Source organism: Bison bison, unplaced genomic scaffold (genome assembly GCF_000754665.1).
Source record: "Bison bison bison isolate TAMUID 2011002044 unplaced genomic scaffold, Bison_UMD1.0 scf7180017864471, whole genome shotgun sequence".
NCBI lineage: Eukaryota > Metazoa > Chordata > Mammalia > Artiodactyla > Bovidae > Bison > Bison bison.
Window position 1 is genome coordinate 37638476 of NW_011495032.1, and position 15608 is coordinate 37654083.

General features: G+C 39.7%; 1 protein-coding gene across 6 annotated transcripts in view; it reads right to left on the minus strand.

Moving 5' to 3' along the window:
- The window catches only part of FN1 (fibronectin 1), a 70323-nt gene that overhangs the window by 16119 nt on the left and 38596 nt on the right, over positions 1-15608 (minus strand). For 3 of the 6 annotated variants that reach the window (XM_010861148.1, XM_010861147.1, XM_010861146.1), the window contains exons 24-33: positions 13255-13446; positions 10421-10603; positions 7994-8083; positions 7188-7457; positions 6365-6481; positions 5249-5413; positions 4566-4721; positions 3772-3885; positions 1365-1552; positions 455-542 (exon numbers count right to left, since the gene is read on the minus strand). In XM_010861148.1, the coding sequence (XP_010859450.1) occupies positions 455-542; positions 1365-1552; positions 3772-3885; positions 4566-4721; positions 5249-5413; positions 6365-6481; positions 7188-7457; positions 7994-8083; positions 10421-10603; positions 13255-13446 (1563 nt within the window). Of the gene's footprint in view, positions 1-454; positions 543-1364; positions 1553-2733; positions 3004-3771; positions 3886-4565; positions 4722-5248; positions 5414-6364; positions 6482-7187; positions 7458-7993; positions 8084-10420; positions 10604-11714; positions 11988-13254; positions 13447-15608 lie in introns of all 6 variants that reach the window. The other 3 variants (XM_010861151.1, XM_010861150.1, XM_010861149.1) reach the window with 2 other exon arrangements.

A 15608-nucleotide genomic window follows, 5' to 3' on the forward strand; every position in this document is an offset into this window, starting at 1 on the left:
CAACAGGTATGATGCCATCCTTGCTTTGTAGATCAGAAAACTTTGACACTTTATTTGATTTCTGAAAGAGAATAACTGCGGGTTATTGATATTGCAGAAAACTAGAATCTGGGCCACCATTGTCTAATACTCACGACACTGTTAAGATACAACAGAAGCCGGCATGCCCTCCCCAACCTTCACTCTATGAAAACAAATTCTAACCAGTAGAACAGAACCTAAGTGTAAGTCCTAGTTCATTGCACTAACACTATCACACCATGATTTTATGTATGTGCCAGTACACCACTTTCTGGAGAGGGCCACAGAAGTAACTCAAAAAGATAGGTAAGCTAATCAATTTCCAAATCGGGAATCAATCCATTGTTAACTTAGTGATCTAGAAAGCATTTGCCATTCTTTAATTTTTGTTTATAAAGAATGTTAATCAACACTAAAAAGTTTGATTACTCACTCTCCAGAGTTGTAACGACTCCCTGAGCCGGTCTGCTTGTCAAAGTGTCCTTAAGAGCATAGACACTCACTTCATATTTGGTGGCAACCTAGAAAGAAGGGCACGGTAAGCTTCAGCAATGCGATATTCTGAAGCCCGGGAATTTTCACTCCAGCATTCAAAAAAATGCAATGGTTAGAAAAGAAAAAGACAAAGCTAGCGAAAACCACAGACATTCTTAGCTTAATCTGCAGATGATCAACAACATATTTAACTACATGAATTTAAAAATGTATTTAGGGTTAAGCCCAAGTAAGCTATAATTCAGTTATTTCCACTCAACTGACACAAAATGAGGAAAATGCTATTAGCCTGTTTTCTCCTTTGTGACTTGAAAGGTGCAAACCATGAATCTGTCTGATCATAGAGAGGAAGAGAATAGTCTTATCTTTGAACCCTCTTTCTGTAGTTTCTCCTGAAATTGGCCTTATGTTAAGAAGTACACTAGTTTCCTAGGTACCTGGTTAGCTCTTTGCATGTACCTCTAGAGGTTAAAAATGACTTCAGGAAGGTAGTATTAGGCTGTGTTGGTAAAAATTGGAGAGTATTTCTTGCAAGGGTAATAACATTCAGAAAAGCCAAAAATAAGATGGATTTATGCATTCAGCCTATGGCTATATAAATTGCTCCCCCCACCACACACACACACACTATTTTAAAATAAACAGAATACATGTAAGAGCTATGCAACATCCAGTGCTCCTCATAAAATCCTGTCATCTGGAAAAGCTTCATTCTACTTGACACAAAATTATGACAAAATTAATCTGACAGCAAAGAACACAGATTTCTTATGACATTTTTTTCCACCACTGTCAACTGTGTAAGAGATGACCTAATACTTTACTCCAGTGAAAAACACACTTCTTACCATGAGTCCTGACACAACCACGGATGAGCTATCGGGAGCAAGGTTGATTTCTTTCATCGGTCCAGTCTTCTCCTTCGGGGTTACCCGCACTCGATACCCAGTGAGCTGAACATTGGGTGCCGTCCACTGGGCAGTCAGGCTGGTTGGTGTCACCTGAGTAAACTTCAGGTTGGTTGGTGCAGGAATGGCTGTTGGGATGGTTATCGGTTAGAGTTGATCTTATATAAATGGGGGAAAGGGGGAAATAAAGTGAATTCCAACGAGTACATAGGTTGTGCTTGTTTGGTTTGGTAGGTACCCCAGTCAAGCAAAGATTCAGTATAGAAAAGTACAAAAGGGGATGCAAAATGAAGAAAATGCTTGCTGAAAAATAAAGTGCTTTTTAATCCAGCAATGCTCAGGATCACTGGAAACATCTGGGTAAATGCCAACAGTCTAAGAGAATTTAGGTTTTAGTAGTTTGGTTTTTTTTTTACTTCTTTCCCTTAACAAATTAAAAAAAAAAAAGTCACATTGGTTTATTGACCATTAGGATTGATTTTCCATTTCTAAGGGAAGATGAGCAGCAGCCCCCTTCTGACAAAAATTATCTTTGTACAGAAAACCATTTCACAGAGTATTCCATTCCAAAGATAGAATTATGTTTTTATTGTCTTTATTTGGACCCCATCACTGCTAAATCTGAAGTATTCTCCGTGGTGCAGCATAGGAAGAAAATTGGCTCACAAGAGAAGCAGAAAAGAGAAGCAAAGAGCAATAATACGGATTGTCACCTCCAGGTTTTACGCTGTCACAAGGGGACATCTTTAGCATCCCACGCTGCTTCAGAGACAAAGCACAAGAAGATAAAGCATGGTGGAAAGCATCTGCCCTACCAACTCTTTCCTATGCATCTGATTCTTAGGCCTTTAAGCAAAATTATACACTGAGCATGTGACCTCTAACCAGAGAAGGAAGGGCTTACCCATGTTTTCTCAGAATCCTGCTACTATGAAATGGCTCAGTTTGGGTTCTTTTCTGAGAGTAGGCTCTAAGATGCCAGATTTCTTTCTTTTATACACAGTGAGCATAACCACAGGGAGACAAGAAATAATCCACAATTTTCATGTTAACTTCAAATGTCTTGCTTTATGGCCTTGGAGGTAAGCCAAGCCACGCCAAAATTTCCTATTATTAGAATTTCTCTATGTCACCTACACTTCACTGCTTATTACTGTTCCCCTTTAAAGAGGGGCTTTCCTAATAAAGAGGCTGTGTTTCTGGGTACCCCCTTACATGGGAATCAATAGCCTGATAAAAGTGTGATGCACTCAGCAGGGCATAAAGCCACTGCTCCCATGAGCACCCAGTGGTGCGATGAACGATATACCTGTGGACTGGGTTCCAATCAGGGGCTGGCTCTCCATATCATCGTGCAAGGCAACCACACTGACTGTGTACTCAGAACCCGGCCTGAGGCCTTGCAGCTCTGCAGTCTCTTCTTCACCATCAGGTGCAGGGAATAGCTCATGGATTCCATCCTCAGGGCTCGAGTAGGTCACCCTGTACCTGGAAACTTGCCCCTGTGGGCTTTCCCAAGCAATTTTGATGGAATCGACATCCACATCAGTGAATGCCAGTCCTTTAGGGCGATCAATGTCTGTTAGGCAAATTAATGGTAAGAGGTTATGTGAAAAGCAAGTTGTGAAATAAGCATTTTGATAACATGCAAAGCAGTTCTGCAGATACCATTTTTTCTTTGATGAATTAAATTCCAATTAACCCACTATTAAATAGAAAATTACTTGACCCTTGCTTAAGGCTTTTTGGTTCAGAAAATATTTAATGTCGCATCACTTACTAAAACATAGGTGTACGTGAGATGCATAGATACCCTGCAAAATGTCCCCAAATAAGGATTTATTTATATACATTTTAGGATATTCTACCAAGATTTGTTTTGGCAATGTGATGTTAGTCTCACAGACCTGGATTTTTTTATACTTGGAAGTGGTAAAGTTGATTTTAAATGTTAGATTCAGATTGTTATAATCTTTAACTACCCCCCACCCACCCACTGAGTATTTAAATTAAACACTGGACCAGCCACACAAATGCTCCAAACATAATAGCTTCATGTGGCACGCTTCAATCAACTTTACCATCCAGCTGTCGAAAAGGAGGTGCAAGCACAACATTTTATAGATTTGCTATAGGCTAATAAGATTTTGCTGAGGCCATTTGAGCAAAAGCAATTCAAAGCATAGCACAACTAAGTATGGTAGTTCCCCAACTTCTTTCCCTGTATGTTCATCACTAAGAAGGAAAAGTGTTTGCAATGGGCTCAGCTCAAGATACAAACTAGGTATCCAGACACCTAAGAACAAAGTTTGACTTTGAACATGGGAAACAGACACTGGTTACGTACTGGTTACCGCTGTCTGAACCAGAGGCTGACTCTCTCCGTTTTGATTCTGAGCATAGACACTGACCACATACTCCACTGTGGGCTGCAAGCCTTCAATTGTCATTTCTGTTTGATCTGCAAAGGGAGTGAAAAGCAAATGCAGCTTCCATGTCATTCATTATGACAACCAAGGACTTTCAGAATTCGTAATACACGTGTGGTGGCCAGGAATTTTCATTTGCAGAATTATCATGAAAACATTAGAGAACTCACACATGGATTTCCTCCTGGACAAACATGTTCATTGCTAATACAAATTACCATATTGGAGTGAAGTACATCAAAGGCTAAACTCTAAAACTGAATATGATGGTGCCAACAATGAATGATGCTGCTCTTGAAAAAATGAAAACTAACTGGACTTTAAGATATCGCCTAAAGATCTTAATTTCACAATGATTTTATATGAAAACAGAAACAAGAGGTAAAAGAATCTTTAAAAGTCAGCTAGGCCCATCTGTCTTTTCTTAATGTGCATAATAAACAAAAACACAAAGATGAAATCTAATAATTTAAGATGTGCACACCATCAAACACTACTACACATATAAAAACAGAAATGCACTCCTCCTAAAACTTCTACTGTATAGGGAGTTGGTAACAACCTTGAGCCCCAAATTCACAAAAAGGGAAACTTTGACACGTGATATGAAACAGTGTAGTACTCAGAGCCAGCTGGTCATTTATTTACAGAAACATATCATGTGGTCCTCCTCTGTTTATCCTGATGTATGTGAGATGTTGGCTCTTCTTACCTGGACCTACAGTTTTCGTTTTCGATGGTCCTGGGCCATTTTTAGGAGCAGTGGTCACTCTGTAACCAGTAACAGGGGAACTTGAAGGCAGCCACCTGACACTAATGCTGTTGTCTTGGACATCAGTCACTTGCATCTGGGATGGTTTGTCAATTTCTACAAATAAAAACCAAGAGAAACCAATGAAGCCCCAGCTCCTAGGGACAAGACTAGACTAGTCTTTGTCTCCAGTTCTGGTACATACAGAATAATCTCTTACTACTACTAATGACTCTCAGATGTTTATTTTGCAGATGCAGAGAGAACTTTTGAGAGCTGGTGCTTGGATCTTGATACATTGGCTATTTTCAATATGACTGTTTCATTCACAAAGAAATTGTATTTCCTATAGAGGCTCGTCTCCTTATCTTATCAGCTCATCCACTCATTCATTAACAAGTATTTACTGAACATCCTCTGTGCCTGTCTGTATTACAGGCACATGAAATACAGCAATCAACAAAACAGACAAAAATCCCTGCCCTTAGGGTGCTTCTTATATATCTGGCTCAAAACTCTGTAGCTGCTGCTTCATCTTTTTTACAAAAGAAAATCGGTTCCACAATGAGGAAAATACTTTGGGAGAACACTGTAAAAATTTTTTGAGTAAACAAGCTTGGGTCATCCAAGAGGAAGATAAGTACCTGTTCGGTAATTGATGGAAACGGGCTTGCTGCTTGCCGGGCTGTCCCCACGGCCGGTGACAGCATAGACAGTGATGGTGTAGTCCACTCCAGGTTTAAGACCACTGATGGTAGCTGTGGACTTGCTCCCAGGCACGGTGAACTCCTGGACAGGGCTACTTCCTCCTGTTTGAAACGGGGTTAGTTCAAAGTGTGAGGGACTGACAGACACTTGGGGATTGCTGAGTTACTGAATTAACATATTGAGAGCAGCAGGTAAGTTACGCCTTTGCTTATTCACTTTTAAAGAGTGCTATTAACAGATCCTGAACAGAAAAGTATATTTATTTATGTATGTAGTAAGCCTTGAGTGTGTAAAAATTGAGAGAAAAATTGCAGTTAAAATGCTACTTTAACCTTGTAGCTTTAACATGTGGTAGGTTAAAATTAGAAGGGAAAAGAAGGTAAGTCCTCAACTCAAGACTGCCCATATTGGGCTTCCCTGGTGGCTCAGTGGTAAAAAAATATCTGCCTGCCAAGGCAGGAGATGTGGGTTCGATCCCTGAACCCACATCCCTGGAAAAATCCCACATGCCATAGACCACATGCCGTGCACCACAACTACTGAGCCTGTGCTCTAGGGCTTGTGCTCTTCAGCAAGAGAAGCCACTGCAATGAGAAGCCCGTGTACCGCAACTAGAAAAAGGCCTGTGCAGCAACAAAGACCCAGCAGAGCCACAAACAAATTTTATATATATATATAAAAGATTTCATATACTGGGGTCCTTTTCCAAAATCTTAATGGAATACATTCATGTTAAATAAAGTCTTGAAAATACAGGAAAGTAAAAGGAAGAGAAATACAAATTACTTATCATTTCACCACTGATAATATAGTTGTGAATTTAAATCCTTCTTCCTCAGCTCTACTGTTCCCCTCTAGTATTATACAAACAACGTTTTATCTTGATTTTGCCAAGTTATATCATACATATTTCCTACACACTCTTAAGAAAAATCAAGGCTCCACTGAATGGACTTGCCAAAGTTTCTTTAATTAGGCATCCAATACTGGGCTTTAAGGTTACCCATGACAGAAGACTCGATCGGGTGTGAAGAAGCCCTTCCCTAACGCACCTGTTTCTCCATAGGTGATCCTGTAGTATCTCACTGTGACGGCAGGAGCATCCCAGCTGATCAGCAGGCTAGTGGGGGTTGCAGCAATGACTTCCAGGTCCCTTGGAACATCAGAAACTAGAAACACAAGGGAAAGTTTTTACATCCGTAACTTTCAAAGGATGCCCCGATCCACCTTTTGTTCACTCTCTGGAACACTGCTTTTGTGTGTCCTCCATATAATAATGTAAATGCTATACAAAATCAGCAAAATTAAAAATTATGAACAACGCTAGGTTAGGGGTCAAGGAGACAATTCAAATCGTGGCAAGATGATTATTTCAAGTTTATTGAAGAGTTTTCCCCTCAACTTCTTATTTTGAAAAAATTTTGGAACAAAGTAAAAGTTATAAAAATAATATAATGAACACCCATATTTCCTGTCTTTAGGTATTTGCTATTTGGTGATATTTGCCACATTTCCTTGCCTCTGTGACTTTTTGTTAATCCATTTGAGATTGAAGTACAGAAATGATATTTCTTCCCTAAGTACTTAAGCATCTATAGCCTAAGAACAATTTATAATGTTATATTAAAATGATTTTGTTTTTAAGAGAACTTTGAAACAGAACATTTTCAACTTTTCGAATAAAACTTTAGTTCTTAAAAATGCACATACACCTAATTCAAGTAAGAAATTTCTTGGAATAAAGAAGTTATCTCATAACCGTAATCTATTTTGTTTAAGATATGATGACTTAGACAACACAAAGCTGTGTCACAGAGCTATTGCCTGCATAGGAAAAGTCCTCTGCGTTTCTTTGCAGATGGGAAAACAAGTTACCTGTTGATTGTTGGCCAACCAAGGGCAGACTTTCCTCTTTGCTATTAAGAGCAACAATGCTGACCACATATTCTGTGCCTGGGTTCAGGTTGGTGAGGGTGATGGAATTCCGAGAGGGGGGCACTCGATCTTCCCGAGGTCTTCCACCCATGTGTTCAGGATGATGGCGGATCCTGTAGCCAGTGATGGTGGCTCGTGGAGCAATCCAATGGACAGTGAAAGAGTTGGCAGTGATATCAGAAAAGTCAATGCCACTTGGGGAGTCAAGAGCTGTTTTTCCCATCCAGGGGAAGAAGAGATAAAGAGGAAAGTTATGATATAACTTCTGGCAAAATCAAGATAAAACATTGTTTGTATAACACAAATGGCATTATTATTTAATTGTTTTAAAATGACTGAGTAGTATTCCAATAAATATATGTACCACATCTTCTTTAGCCATTCATCTGTCGATGGTCATTTAGGCTATTTCCATATCTTGGCTATTGTAAACAGTGCCACTATGAACATAGGGTTGTGTGTGTCCTTTTGAATTATAGTTTGGCTGTGTATATGCTCAGGAGTGGGATTACTGGATCATATGGTAACTTAATTTTCAGTTTTCTAAGGAATCTCCTCACTGTTTTCCACAGTGGCTGTACCCATTTACATCCCCATAAGGTGTCTTAATTTTTAAGACCAGTGGTTAAAGATAATGGCCGCTCCCTCCAAAAATGGAGATGTAGTGTTAGAAGCAGCACCAAATCTTGCTCTTCAAAACTGGTAGGTGAAAGCCACTCTATAAGCGTGTCACCCACGTGACTCACCGGTTTTCTGTCTTCCTCTAAGAGGTATGCTCTCATGCTGCTCGTAAACACTGGAGACGCTGACTAAATACTCGGTGCCGGGCAGGAGATCTGAAAAGATAGATGAGAATTATTTTTATACTGTGCTTGAAAGAATGAAAAACTGAAGCACCCTTGGTACAATTTCAACTAATAAAATATCCAAGAGTCCAGTTCTAGAGCCTATTTACCCTGAAGTGAACATTGCTACCTGGAGAGGGGCTGTCGGCAGTGATGAGGAAGGGCCGCCCTACCCTGTAGCATCTTCAAGCCTTTCCCTCAACTCCACTTCTGTGGGTGTGACTCAGCTTATCCAAAATAAGCTGGAGCTTCTGCAGCACAGTAATATTTCTGTCACTCACTTAACAGCGCGTCTGTTGAGGGCATGTGATCATGACTATGGCGCTGCAGATATCATTTATACTCCTCACAACAACACAAGGAGGAGACTGCAACTTTTTAAAACTGGTTTGTTGCCAAACAATAAACTGCCAATATTTAAAATGTCTAATTTGAAGGATTTTGACAATCGTATAGACTTCTGAAACCATCACCACATTCAAGACAATGAACATATCCATTACCTCCAAAAGTTTGGTTTACAATTATCCCCAGCTGACAAATGAGAAAAATAAGGCACAGAGAAGTTATCTTTTCTGATATATGTGCCCAAGATGACGCAGGAGATGACCCAAGCCAAGACCAATGGTCTTAACAATTAACCTTTACTTGAAAAGAGTCATACTTAATATCAAGAGTGATGGATTCTGCCATATTAAGGTAAGAACAGAAAATTTAAGGGGCTTCCCAGGTGGCTCACTGGTAAAGAATCTGCCTGCACTGCAGGAGATGGACAAGACATGGATTTGATCTCTGGGTCAGGAAGATCCCCTGGAGTAGGAAATGGCAACCCACTCCAGAATTCTTGCCTGGGAAAATCCCATGGACAGAGGAGTCTGGAGGGCTATAGTCCATGGAGTTACAAAGCCAAACATAACTGAGCAACTGAAGCACACACACACAGAATATTTGAGTTGAATACACATTCCTGGGTCTCCTTTCATTCTGAGGCACGAAAAAGATACAGAGTAAGGTTTCTAACCTTTGAATTCCTATTCACAAGATCCTTTTCCCACTACACCATCTCCCCTTCTGCAGGGGACCCTGAAAGTTTTGAAAAATCACGAGACTAGGAAACAGGATGTTTGGACTCCCGTTTCCTCCTTCCTGCTTGGCCAGGGGCAATGGACTTGGCCCCTGGAGACCTCAGTTGCTTCAACTGTATAATCAGGATAATTAAAGGCTTCTCTGGGGGAAAATGGCTACCTTGAGATCTAGAATTGGATCTAGAATAAGACCTTAGAACATTTGAACACGTGACAGGTCTGTGGCTAATGTGGGACAGACAGTGCTCCTGAAGCAGAGCCTTGTGTATGGGTAATGCTGTAACTACTGATTCCAGAATGCTCCAGAACAGAATCATAGCCCCACTGAAAGGCAGACATAAGGATTTCTCACCCTCAGCCACAAAATGAGAAACCAGGACTATGGTCATGCTGAGTTGCTTTTTCTTTGTATTTCATTCTCTAAAATACGTCTGAAAGATGGAGGATGTCTTCAGCCCATCATTAGGTAGTGTACCTAAGTGTGAGCTAGTGTTCCCTTATGTAAAAATGTTTGCTGTTCTTATATGTGTATTTTACTATTATAGCAAAAATAATGAGAAGCAATATTTATGTGAAAAGCAACATGTAGCAGTCTCCTTTTATTTTCTTTAATAAAAAATATCAATTTCAAAAGGGTAGGAACTAGAAAGAAACAATTTCCATAAACTGTGGCTGTTTATTTTAGTGTCAGTTATTTTCAAAAGTCCTCCGCCTTCAGAGAAATCCTGCTAACAGATTCTTTTTGAAGTACAAATTAAACTTCTGGCTCCTTCTTCAAAATAAAATCCTGATCTACCCTGAGTGACCAGTCACTGTTTCTAAGTTTCAAATACCAAACAGATTACCTGCTGACACTTAAATGAGAATAAAACAGATGCCATGACACTAGCTTCAATCCTCATTTTTTTCTCTCACTAAACACTGAGATTTAGTCATGTAACGTCTCTTGGCACACATTTGTTTTTAATGTGCTTATTTGGAAGCAGAACTTGTTTGAAGTCTTTGAACTTCACAGTTGGTGTTTCTCCACTGATTTTTAAAAAGTTGTAGATATCAAAGATATATTAAAATAACAACAAATGTAACATCTTTCAAAATTACAGAGCTGTGCATTAGATTTGGAATCTAGTTTGTAGTTCTGTTTTATCTGTCTTAATCTCTGTTGCTCCTACCCGAGAACACAAAATTCTTTTCCTTATGCACTAGCCTAGTATTTATTGAACAAATACACTTGAATGCTTACTTGTTAAGACCACTGCGTTGTCTGAAGGAGAAATGGACAGCTCGGCAACATCCTCCTCATTTTTCACAGGCGAGTAGCGTACCAGGAGGTTGGTCAGTTCAATGGATGAGGGTGGAGCCCAGGTGACACGCATTGTGTCAGGACCAACATTGGTAAATCGCAAATCAGTGGGAGGAGGGACAGCTGGTTTCAAATAAGAGGGAAGATTCAGTTAATGTCACTTAAAAAATAAAGCTTAACAAGGATAGCTGGAAAGGTAAAAACCAGTATTTCATGCATAAAGGAAACGAGTCACCATCATGCAAATAGTCTCATCTAATCTAAAGTCATAGTGAACTACTGTTAAAAATAAAACACTACACCCAGTACTGTTAGGCCCCTTTAACCTTTCTGCCGTCCATATATTTTAAAGAAAACTTTTAATTAAAGAAAACTTTTAATTCACTTTCAAATACATAAAATCAAGGTACATGATTAATATCACTGATGATTATTTGATCCCAGGCTGAAGAGGCTTAAGTTGCCACACAGCAAAGAGAAACATAGCGATACTTTCCAAAGAAACACATGCACACAGACAAGACAGAAGGGCCCTAAATGTCCCCCTGAAGGACTGACTACAGCTACGCCACAGCTACAGTTCCATCAGTGAATCTACTCACGAGTGAGAAGGGTTCATGCAAATGGGTTCTCAGCATGTTTCTTACCATGCAGGGCAGAGAACCTTTATAATGTTGCATGCTGGTCCCCAGTCTGTGGTTAAAGAGGAGTTTCTTCACCTTATCATGGCATTAAAACCTAGAATGTACCAAAGTCTCTTTTTCTCCTACCACAAAAAAACCCTCCTTCCACTCTAACCTAAATTTCAATTAGTTTTTAGACACTCACAAACAAGATGGTAGAGTTTATGAAAGAGTAGAAGGAAGAGTCTAATGGTACATTTTGGAAGTACATTTCTTCTTATTAACTGGTGCTCTTGATACAATTTGGTATAAATGTTAGATTTTTTAAAAAAATTCCAGGTCTGCAATTTGATAGATTAGGTATCTATATTTCTCTAGCTTTATACAAATTCATATTCATGGCTTCAGTGAAAATGTACTTAAGATTACGGCATATGTCTTCATCCAATCAGTGAAGCATATGCCTTCCACTCCTTACCCCCTGATCTACCCTCTCTTAATCTTTGGGAAATTGCTGGGTTTTCCCCTGAAACATCCAAATTTAACCAGAGTGACTGGGGACAGCATGCAACACCATCCATGTCTTAAACACAGAAGTTTTCAAAATTCACCCGTTTGTTGTGTCAGTGTAGTAGGGGCACTCTCTCCGCCATTAATGAGAGTGATAACGCTGATGTCATAGTCAATGCCGGGCTCCAGCCCTGTGACTGTGTAGTATCCTACTGAGGAGTCCACAAAATCTTCAAAAATAGGGATACCTTCTCCTGCCGCAACTACTGTGATGCGGTACCCAATAATGGTGGAAGAGTTTAGCGGGGTCCACCTCAGGCCGATGCTTGAATCAGTTATATCAACAAAGCTTAGGTCAGTGAGTTGGGGCACCTCTATTGAGTTACAAAGCAAAGGAGGGCAAAAGGAAAACAGAGGCAAAAAAGAGGAAAAAATAAAGCAGTGTACATCAGGTTACTAGTGGTAAAATAGTGTTAAAGCAATGATGGTAATATGCAATCTGTTCCAAATTATCTGAAAAGACTTTTTAAGCACCATGAATAGTTTGCTTCCCTGGGAGAATAAAACAGGTTACAATATTCTTTTAGGGATTTTTGGTTTGTTTCTTTTTTGAAAATCCCCAAAACAGTAAAGTTTGAACCTCTCAGGGTCTAAAGATTATAGTCCTGTTTGGGATATCAAAACCATTCTTAGAACCTAGATATAATATCTATAGTAAGTAACAGCAAAGTTTAGAAAATAATCTAAAACTTTTTAGTAGGAGAATAAAGCTTGCATGAAAAAGGTCCAAAAAATTAACTGATGAGTTTTTCTTTTTTTTCCCATAGAAAAACTCATGACAACATCAGGGCCATAATGCTAACGCATTATGAATGTATGGTATAAAATGTGCCATTCAAAAGCACATTCAGGTGAAAGACAGGCCTGAGTCCAAGGCCACTGTTAATATTTTGTTCATTTCATAATCAAAGTTATTTAATTAGTATTAGTAAAAGCATTCTACCAAATTGTGCAAAGAACACAATCTGTCCAACGCTTTCATTCCGTCATGATTCATTTTGGACGAACAATAGACCTATCCCAAAGCAGGTCTCTTCGATGTTGTCATTCAACCACAAGAAAGTACACCCTAAAAGTGTGGCCTTTCTTTTTCCTTTTTCTTTTTCAATTAAAAAAAAGAGGGATTTGAAATAGCAAGATGAAGAACTGAATGTGTGTGTCAACCAAGAGCTATTTCAGTGCTCACATATGGAGACTGTAAGATCAGGCAAAAATGTACAGATGGGATGCATTTACCATATTACTTTTTGCCTGTTGGTACTGAGTACAGACATATGACATCGTTTTAGTAATATTTCCACGTGAGCGGACAGTACAGAGTTAATGCCATGGTTGCCACTCCACTGCATACCCATCGCGACAAAAAGCATCCCAGTGAAGCACAGACAGTCAAGCAAGTGTTAACAGCAAGCATTTGTCCAAATAGTGGCTTTGACGTCATGGTTCTAGAGAGTGTGGTTGGGAGGTCAGAATTAAATCCCAAACATATTTTGACACACTCAACCATCTGGGGAGGAAGAGGTTAATCCCCACTCTTATTGGAACTGCCTCTCTGAAGATAACAGCTGATTTTTCCATTACCTGGGATGATGGTATCAGAGATAGGGACACTTTCCTTGTCATCTTTGACAGTGTAAACACTGACATTGTACTCCAGGCCCGGACTCAGGTTTTCAAAGGTGCAGGAACTCTGATCAGCATGGACCACTTCCTCCAGAGAGTATCCCTGCTGGCCGTTTGTGGGAGTGGTGGTGATTCTGTAGCCAGTAATGTCTGCAGAAAACAGAAAGGAGAAAGTTACTGCCCGGAACCTTTGCCACCCAGAGCCAATTACTAGACTGATGCACCCTCGAAGGGGAATGGGGAAAGGACTCAATATTCACGTGCTGAAGACTCCACCAACTGTCATTCAGCGTTTACAATAACCCTTTGAGGAAGGTATTAATATCCTCAGTTTAAAGACAACCTAGGAAAGGGAAAATGATTACCAAAGGCTCTTCTGTCTTACATTCCATGTTCCTCCTACCATGTGTGCCCTGATTTTCCTTAGTGGGTCATTTGCAGGACAGCTGAAGGGTATTCTATTATACCTGCTTAGCACGGAACTGGCTCTCACCCTTAGGCATACTCCCCAAAATAGGTTCTCCTCGTTTATTAAAATAAGGTCTGAACCTAGGGGATTTATAGGTGGGGAAGATCCCCTGGAGAAGGGAATGGCTACCCACTCCAGTATTCTTGCCTGGAGAATTCCATGGACAGATGAGCCTGGCGGGCTACAGTCTATGAGGTTGCAAAGAGTCAGACATGACTGAGTGACTAATACTATTCAACAATAAGGAAAGGAGAAAAAGTGAAGAACAAAGGTGACTCTATTTATTCTAGGAAAAGTATATTGGGATTTCCCTGGTGGTTCAGTGGTTAAGACTCTGCGCTTTCAATGCAGGGCCTTGGGTTTGATACCTGGTCAGGGAATTAAAATCCCATATGCTACATGGCATGGCCAAATTAAAAAAAATAGTGTATTAACTGCTGAAGACTTCAGAAATCATAGAAGTGGGGCAGTGAGAGGGTTGAGGGGAGGAGAGAGACATTCAAATTAAAATAGCAATGACCAGAGAGTCACAGGGACAGACCAAGAGTAAACTGAGAAAGTATGTTTAAGTTAAACTTACTAAAAAGGGAGAAAATGATGGTATATTTTATAATTAGGAATAAGGTGACCACTTTGGAAGGAATGATGCTAAAGCTGAAATTCCAGTACTTTGACCACCTCATGCGAAGAGTTGACTCATTGGAAAAGACTCTGATGCTGGGAGGGATTGGGGGCAGGAGGAGAAGGGGACGACAGAGGATGAGATGGCTAGATGGCATCACTGACTCGATGGATGTGAGTCTGAGTGAACTCCAGGAGTTGGTGATGGACAGGGAGGCCTGGCGTGCTGCGATTCATGGGGTTGCCAAGAGTCAGACACGACTGAGAGACTGAACTGAACTGAACTGAAAGTAGTATATACAAGGAATTCCAACTGGATGGGAAATGAATGTTTGGGTCATTACATGTGCTAATGACCATTCAGATGGACAGACTAAACCATCCATTAAGACTAAATATTAATGATCTAGCTTCTGACAAGCATGAAACTTGCCAACCTAAAAGTTTCAACTTAAGAATGATTCAACTGGAAATAGTGTAGTTTGGGCTTAAATGATGCTTCTACAGGTAATGAAAACTTCACAAAATCACTTTACTTCAGAGGGAATTAAAAAGGATATTCTGAGCTAGCTTTATTGTGTGTGACAGCACATATTGATCCGATTTAGAGATAATTGCCTCAACTGTGTATCCCAGCAAAGGTAAGAACTATTTTTAAAAAATGAGAGTACAAATCAGAAGAGTGAAATAATAAGCAAAATAAAGCCATCTAATAAGTACACATAGTAGTTAATGTTAATGCCATCAACATTAGTTGGCATTTGTTTCTAATTTGGAATTTTCCCAATAATGAATATCCTGATATCTCAATAGTAATTCCCCCAATATAACCAATGATAAATATTTTAGTTAACATTTCTCATAGACTTGACAAAGATCAGGAATATCTAAAATTTCTCTTGCCATTGCCCCATTCCATAATGATACTTGAATATTGTCATAGATATCTCTACACATATTAGGATTGTATGGGGCTTCCCTGATGGCTCAGCAGGTAAAGAAACAGACTTAAATGCAGGAGACACCGGTTCAATCCCTGGGTCGGGAAGATCTCCTGGAGGAAATGGCAACCCACTCCAGTATTCTTGCCTGGAAAATTCCATGAACAGAGGAACTTGGCAGGCTACAGAACATGGGTCTAAATATGTGTGAACGAGTTTAGATAAAAGCTTTATGTAAAGCTTTAAAAAAACAATCATGGAATGCATTTAGCCAAATTTCT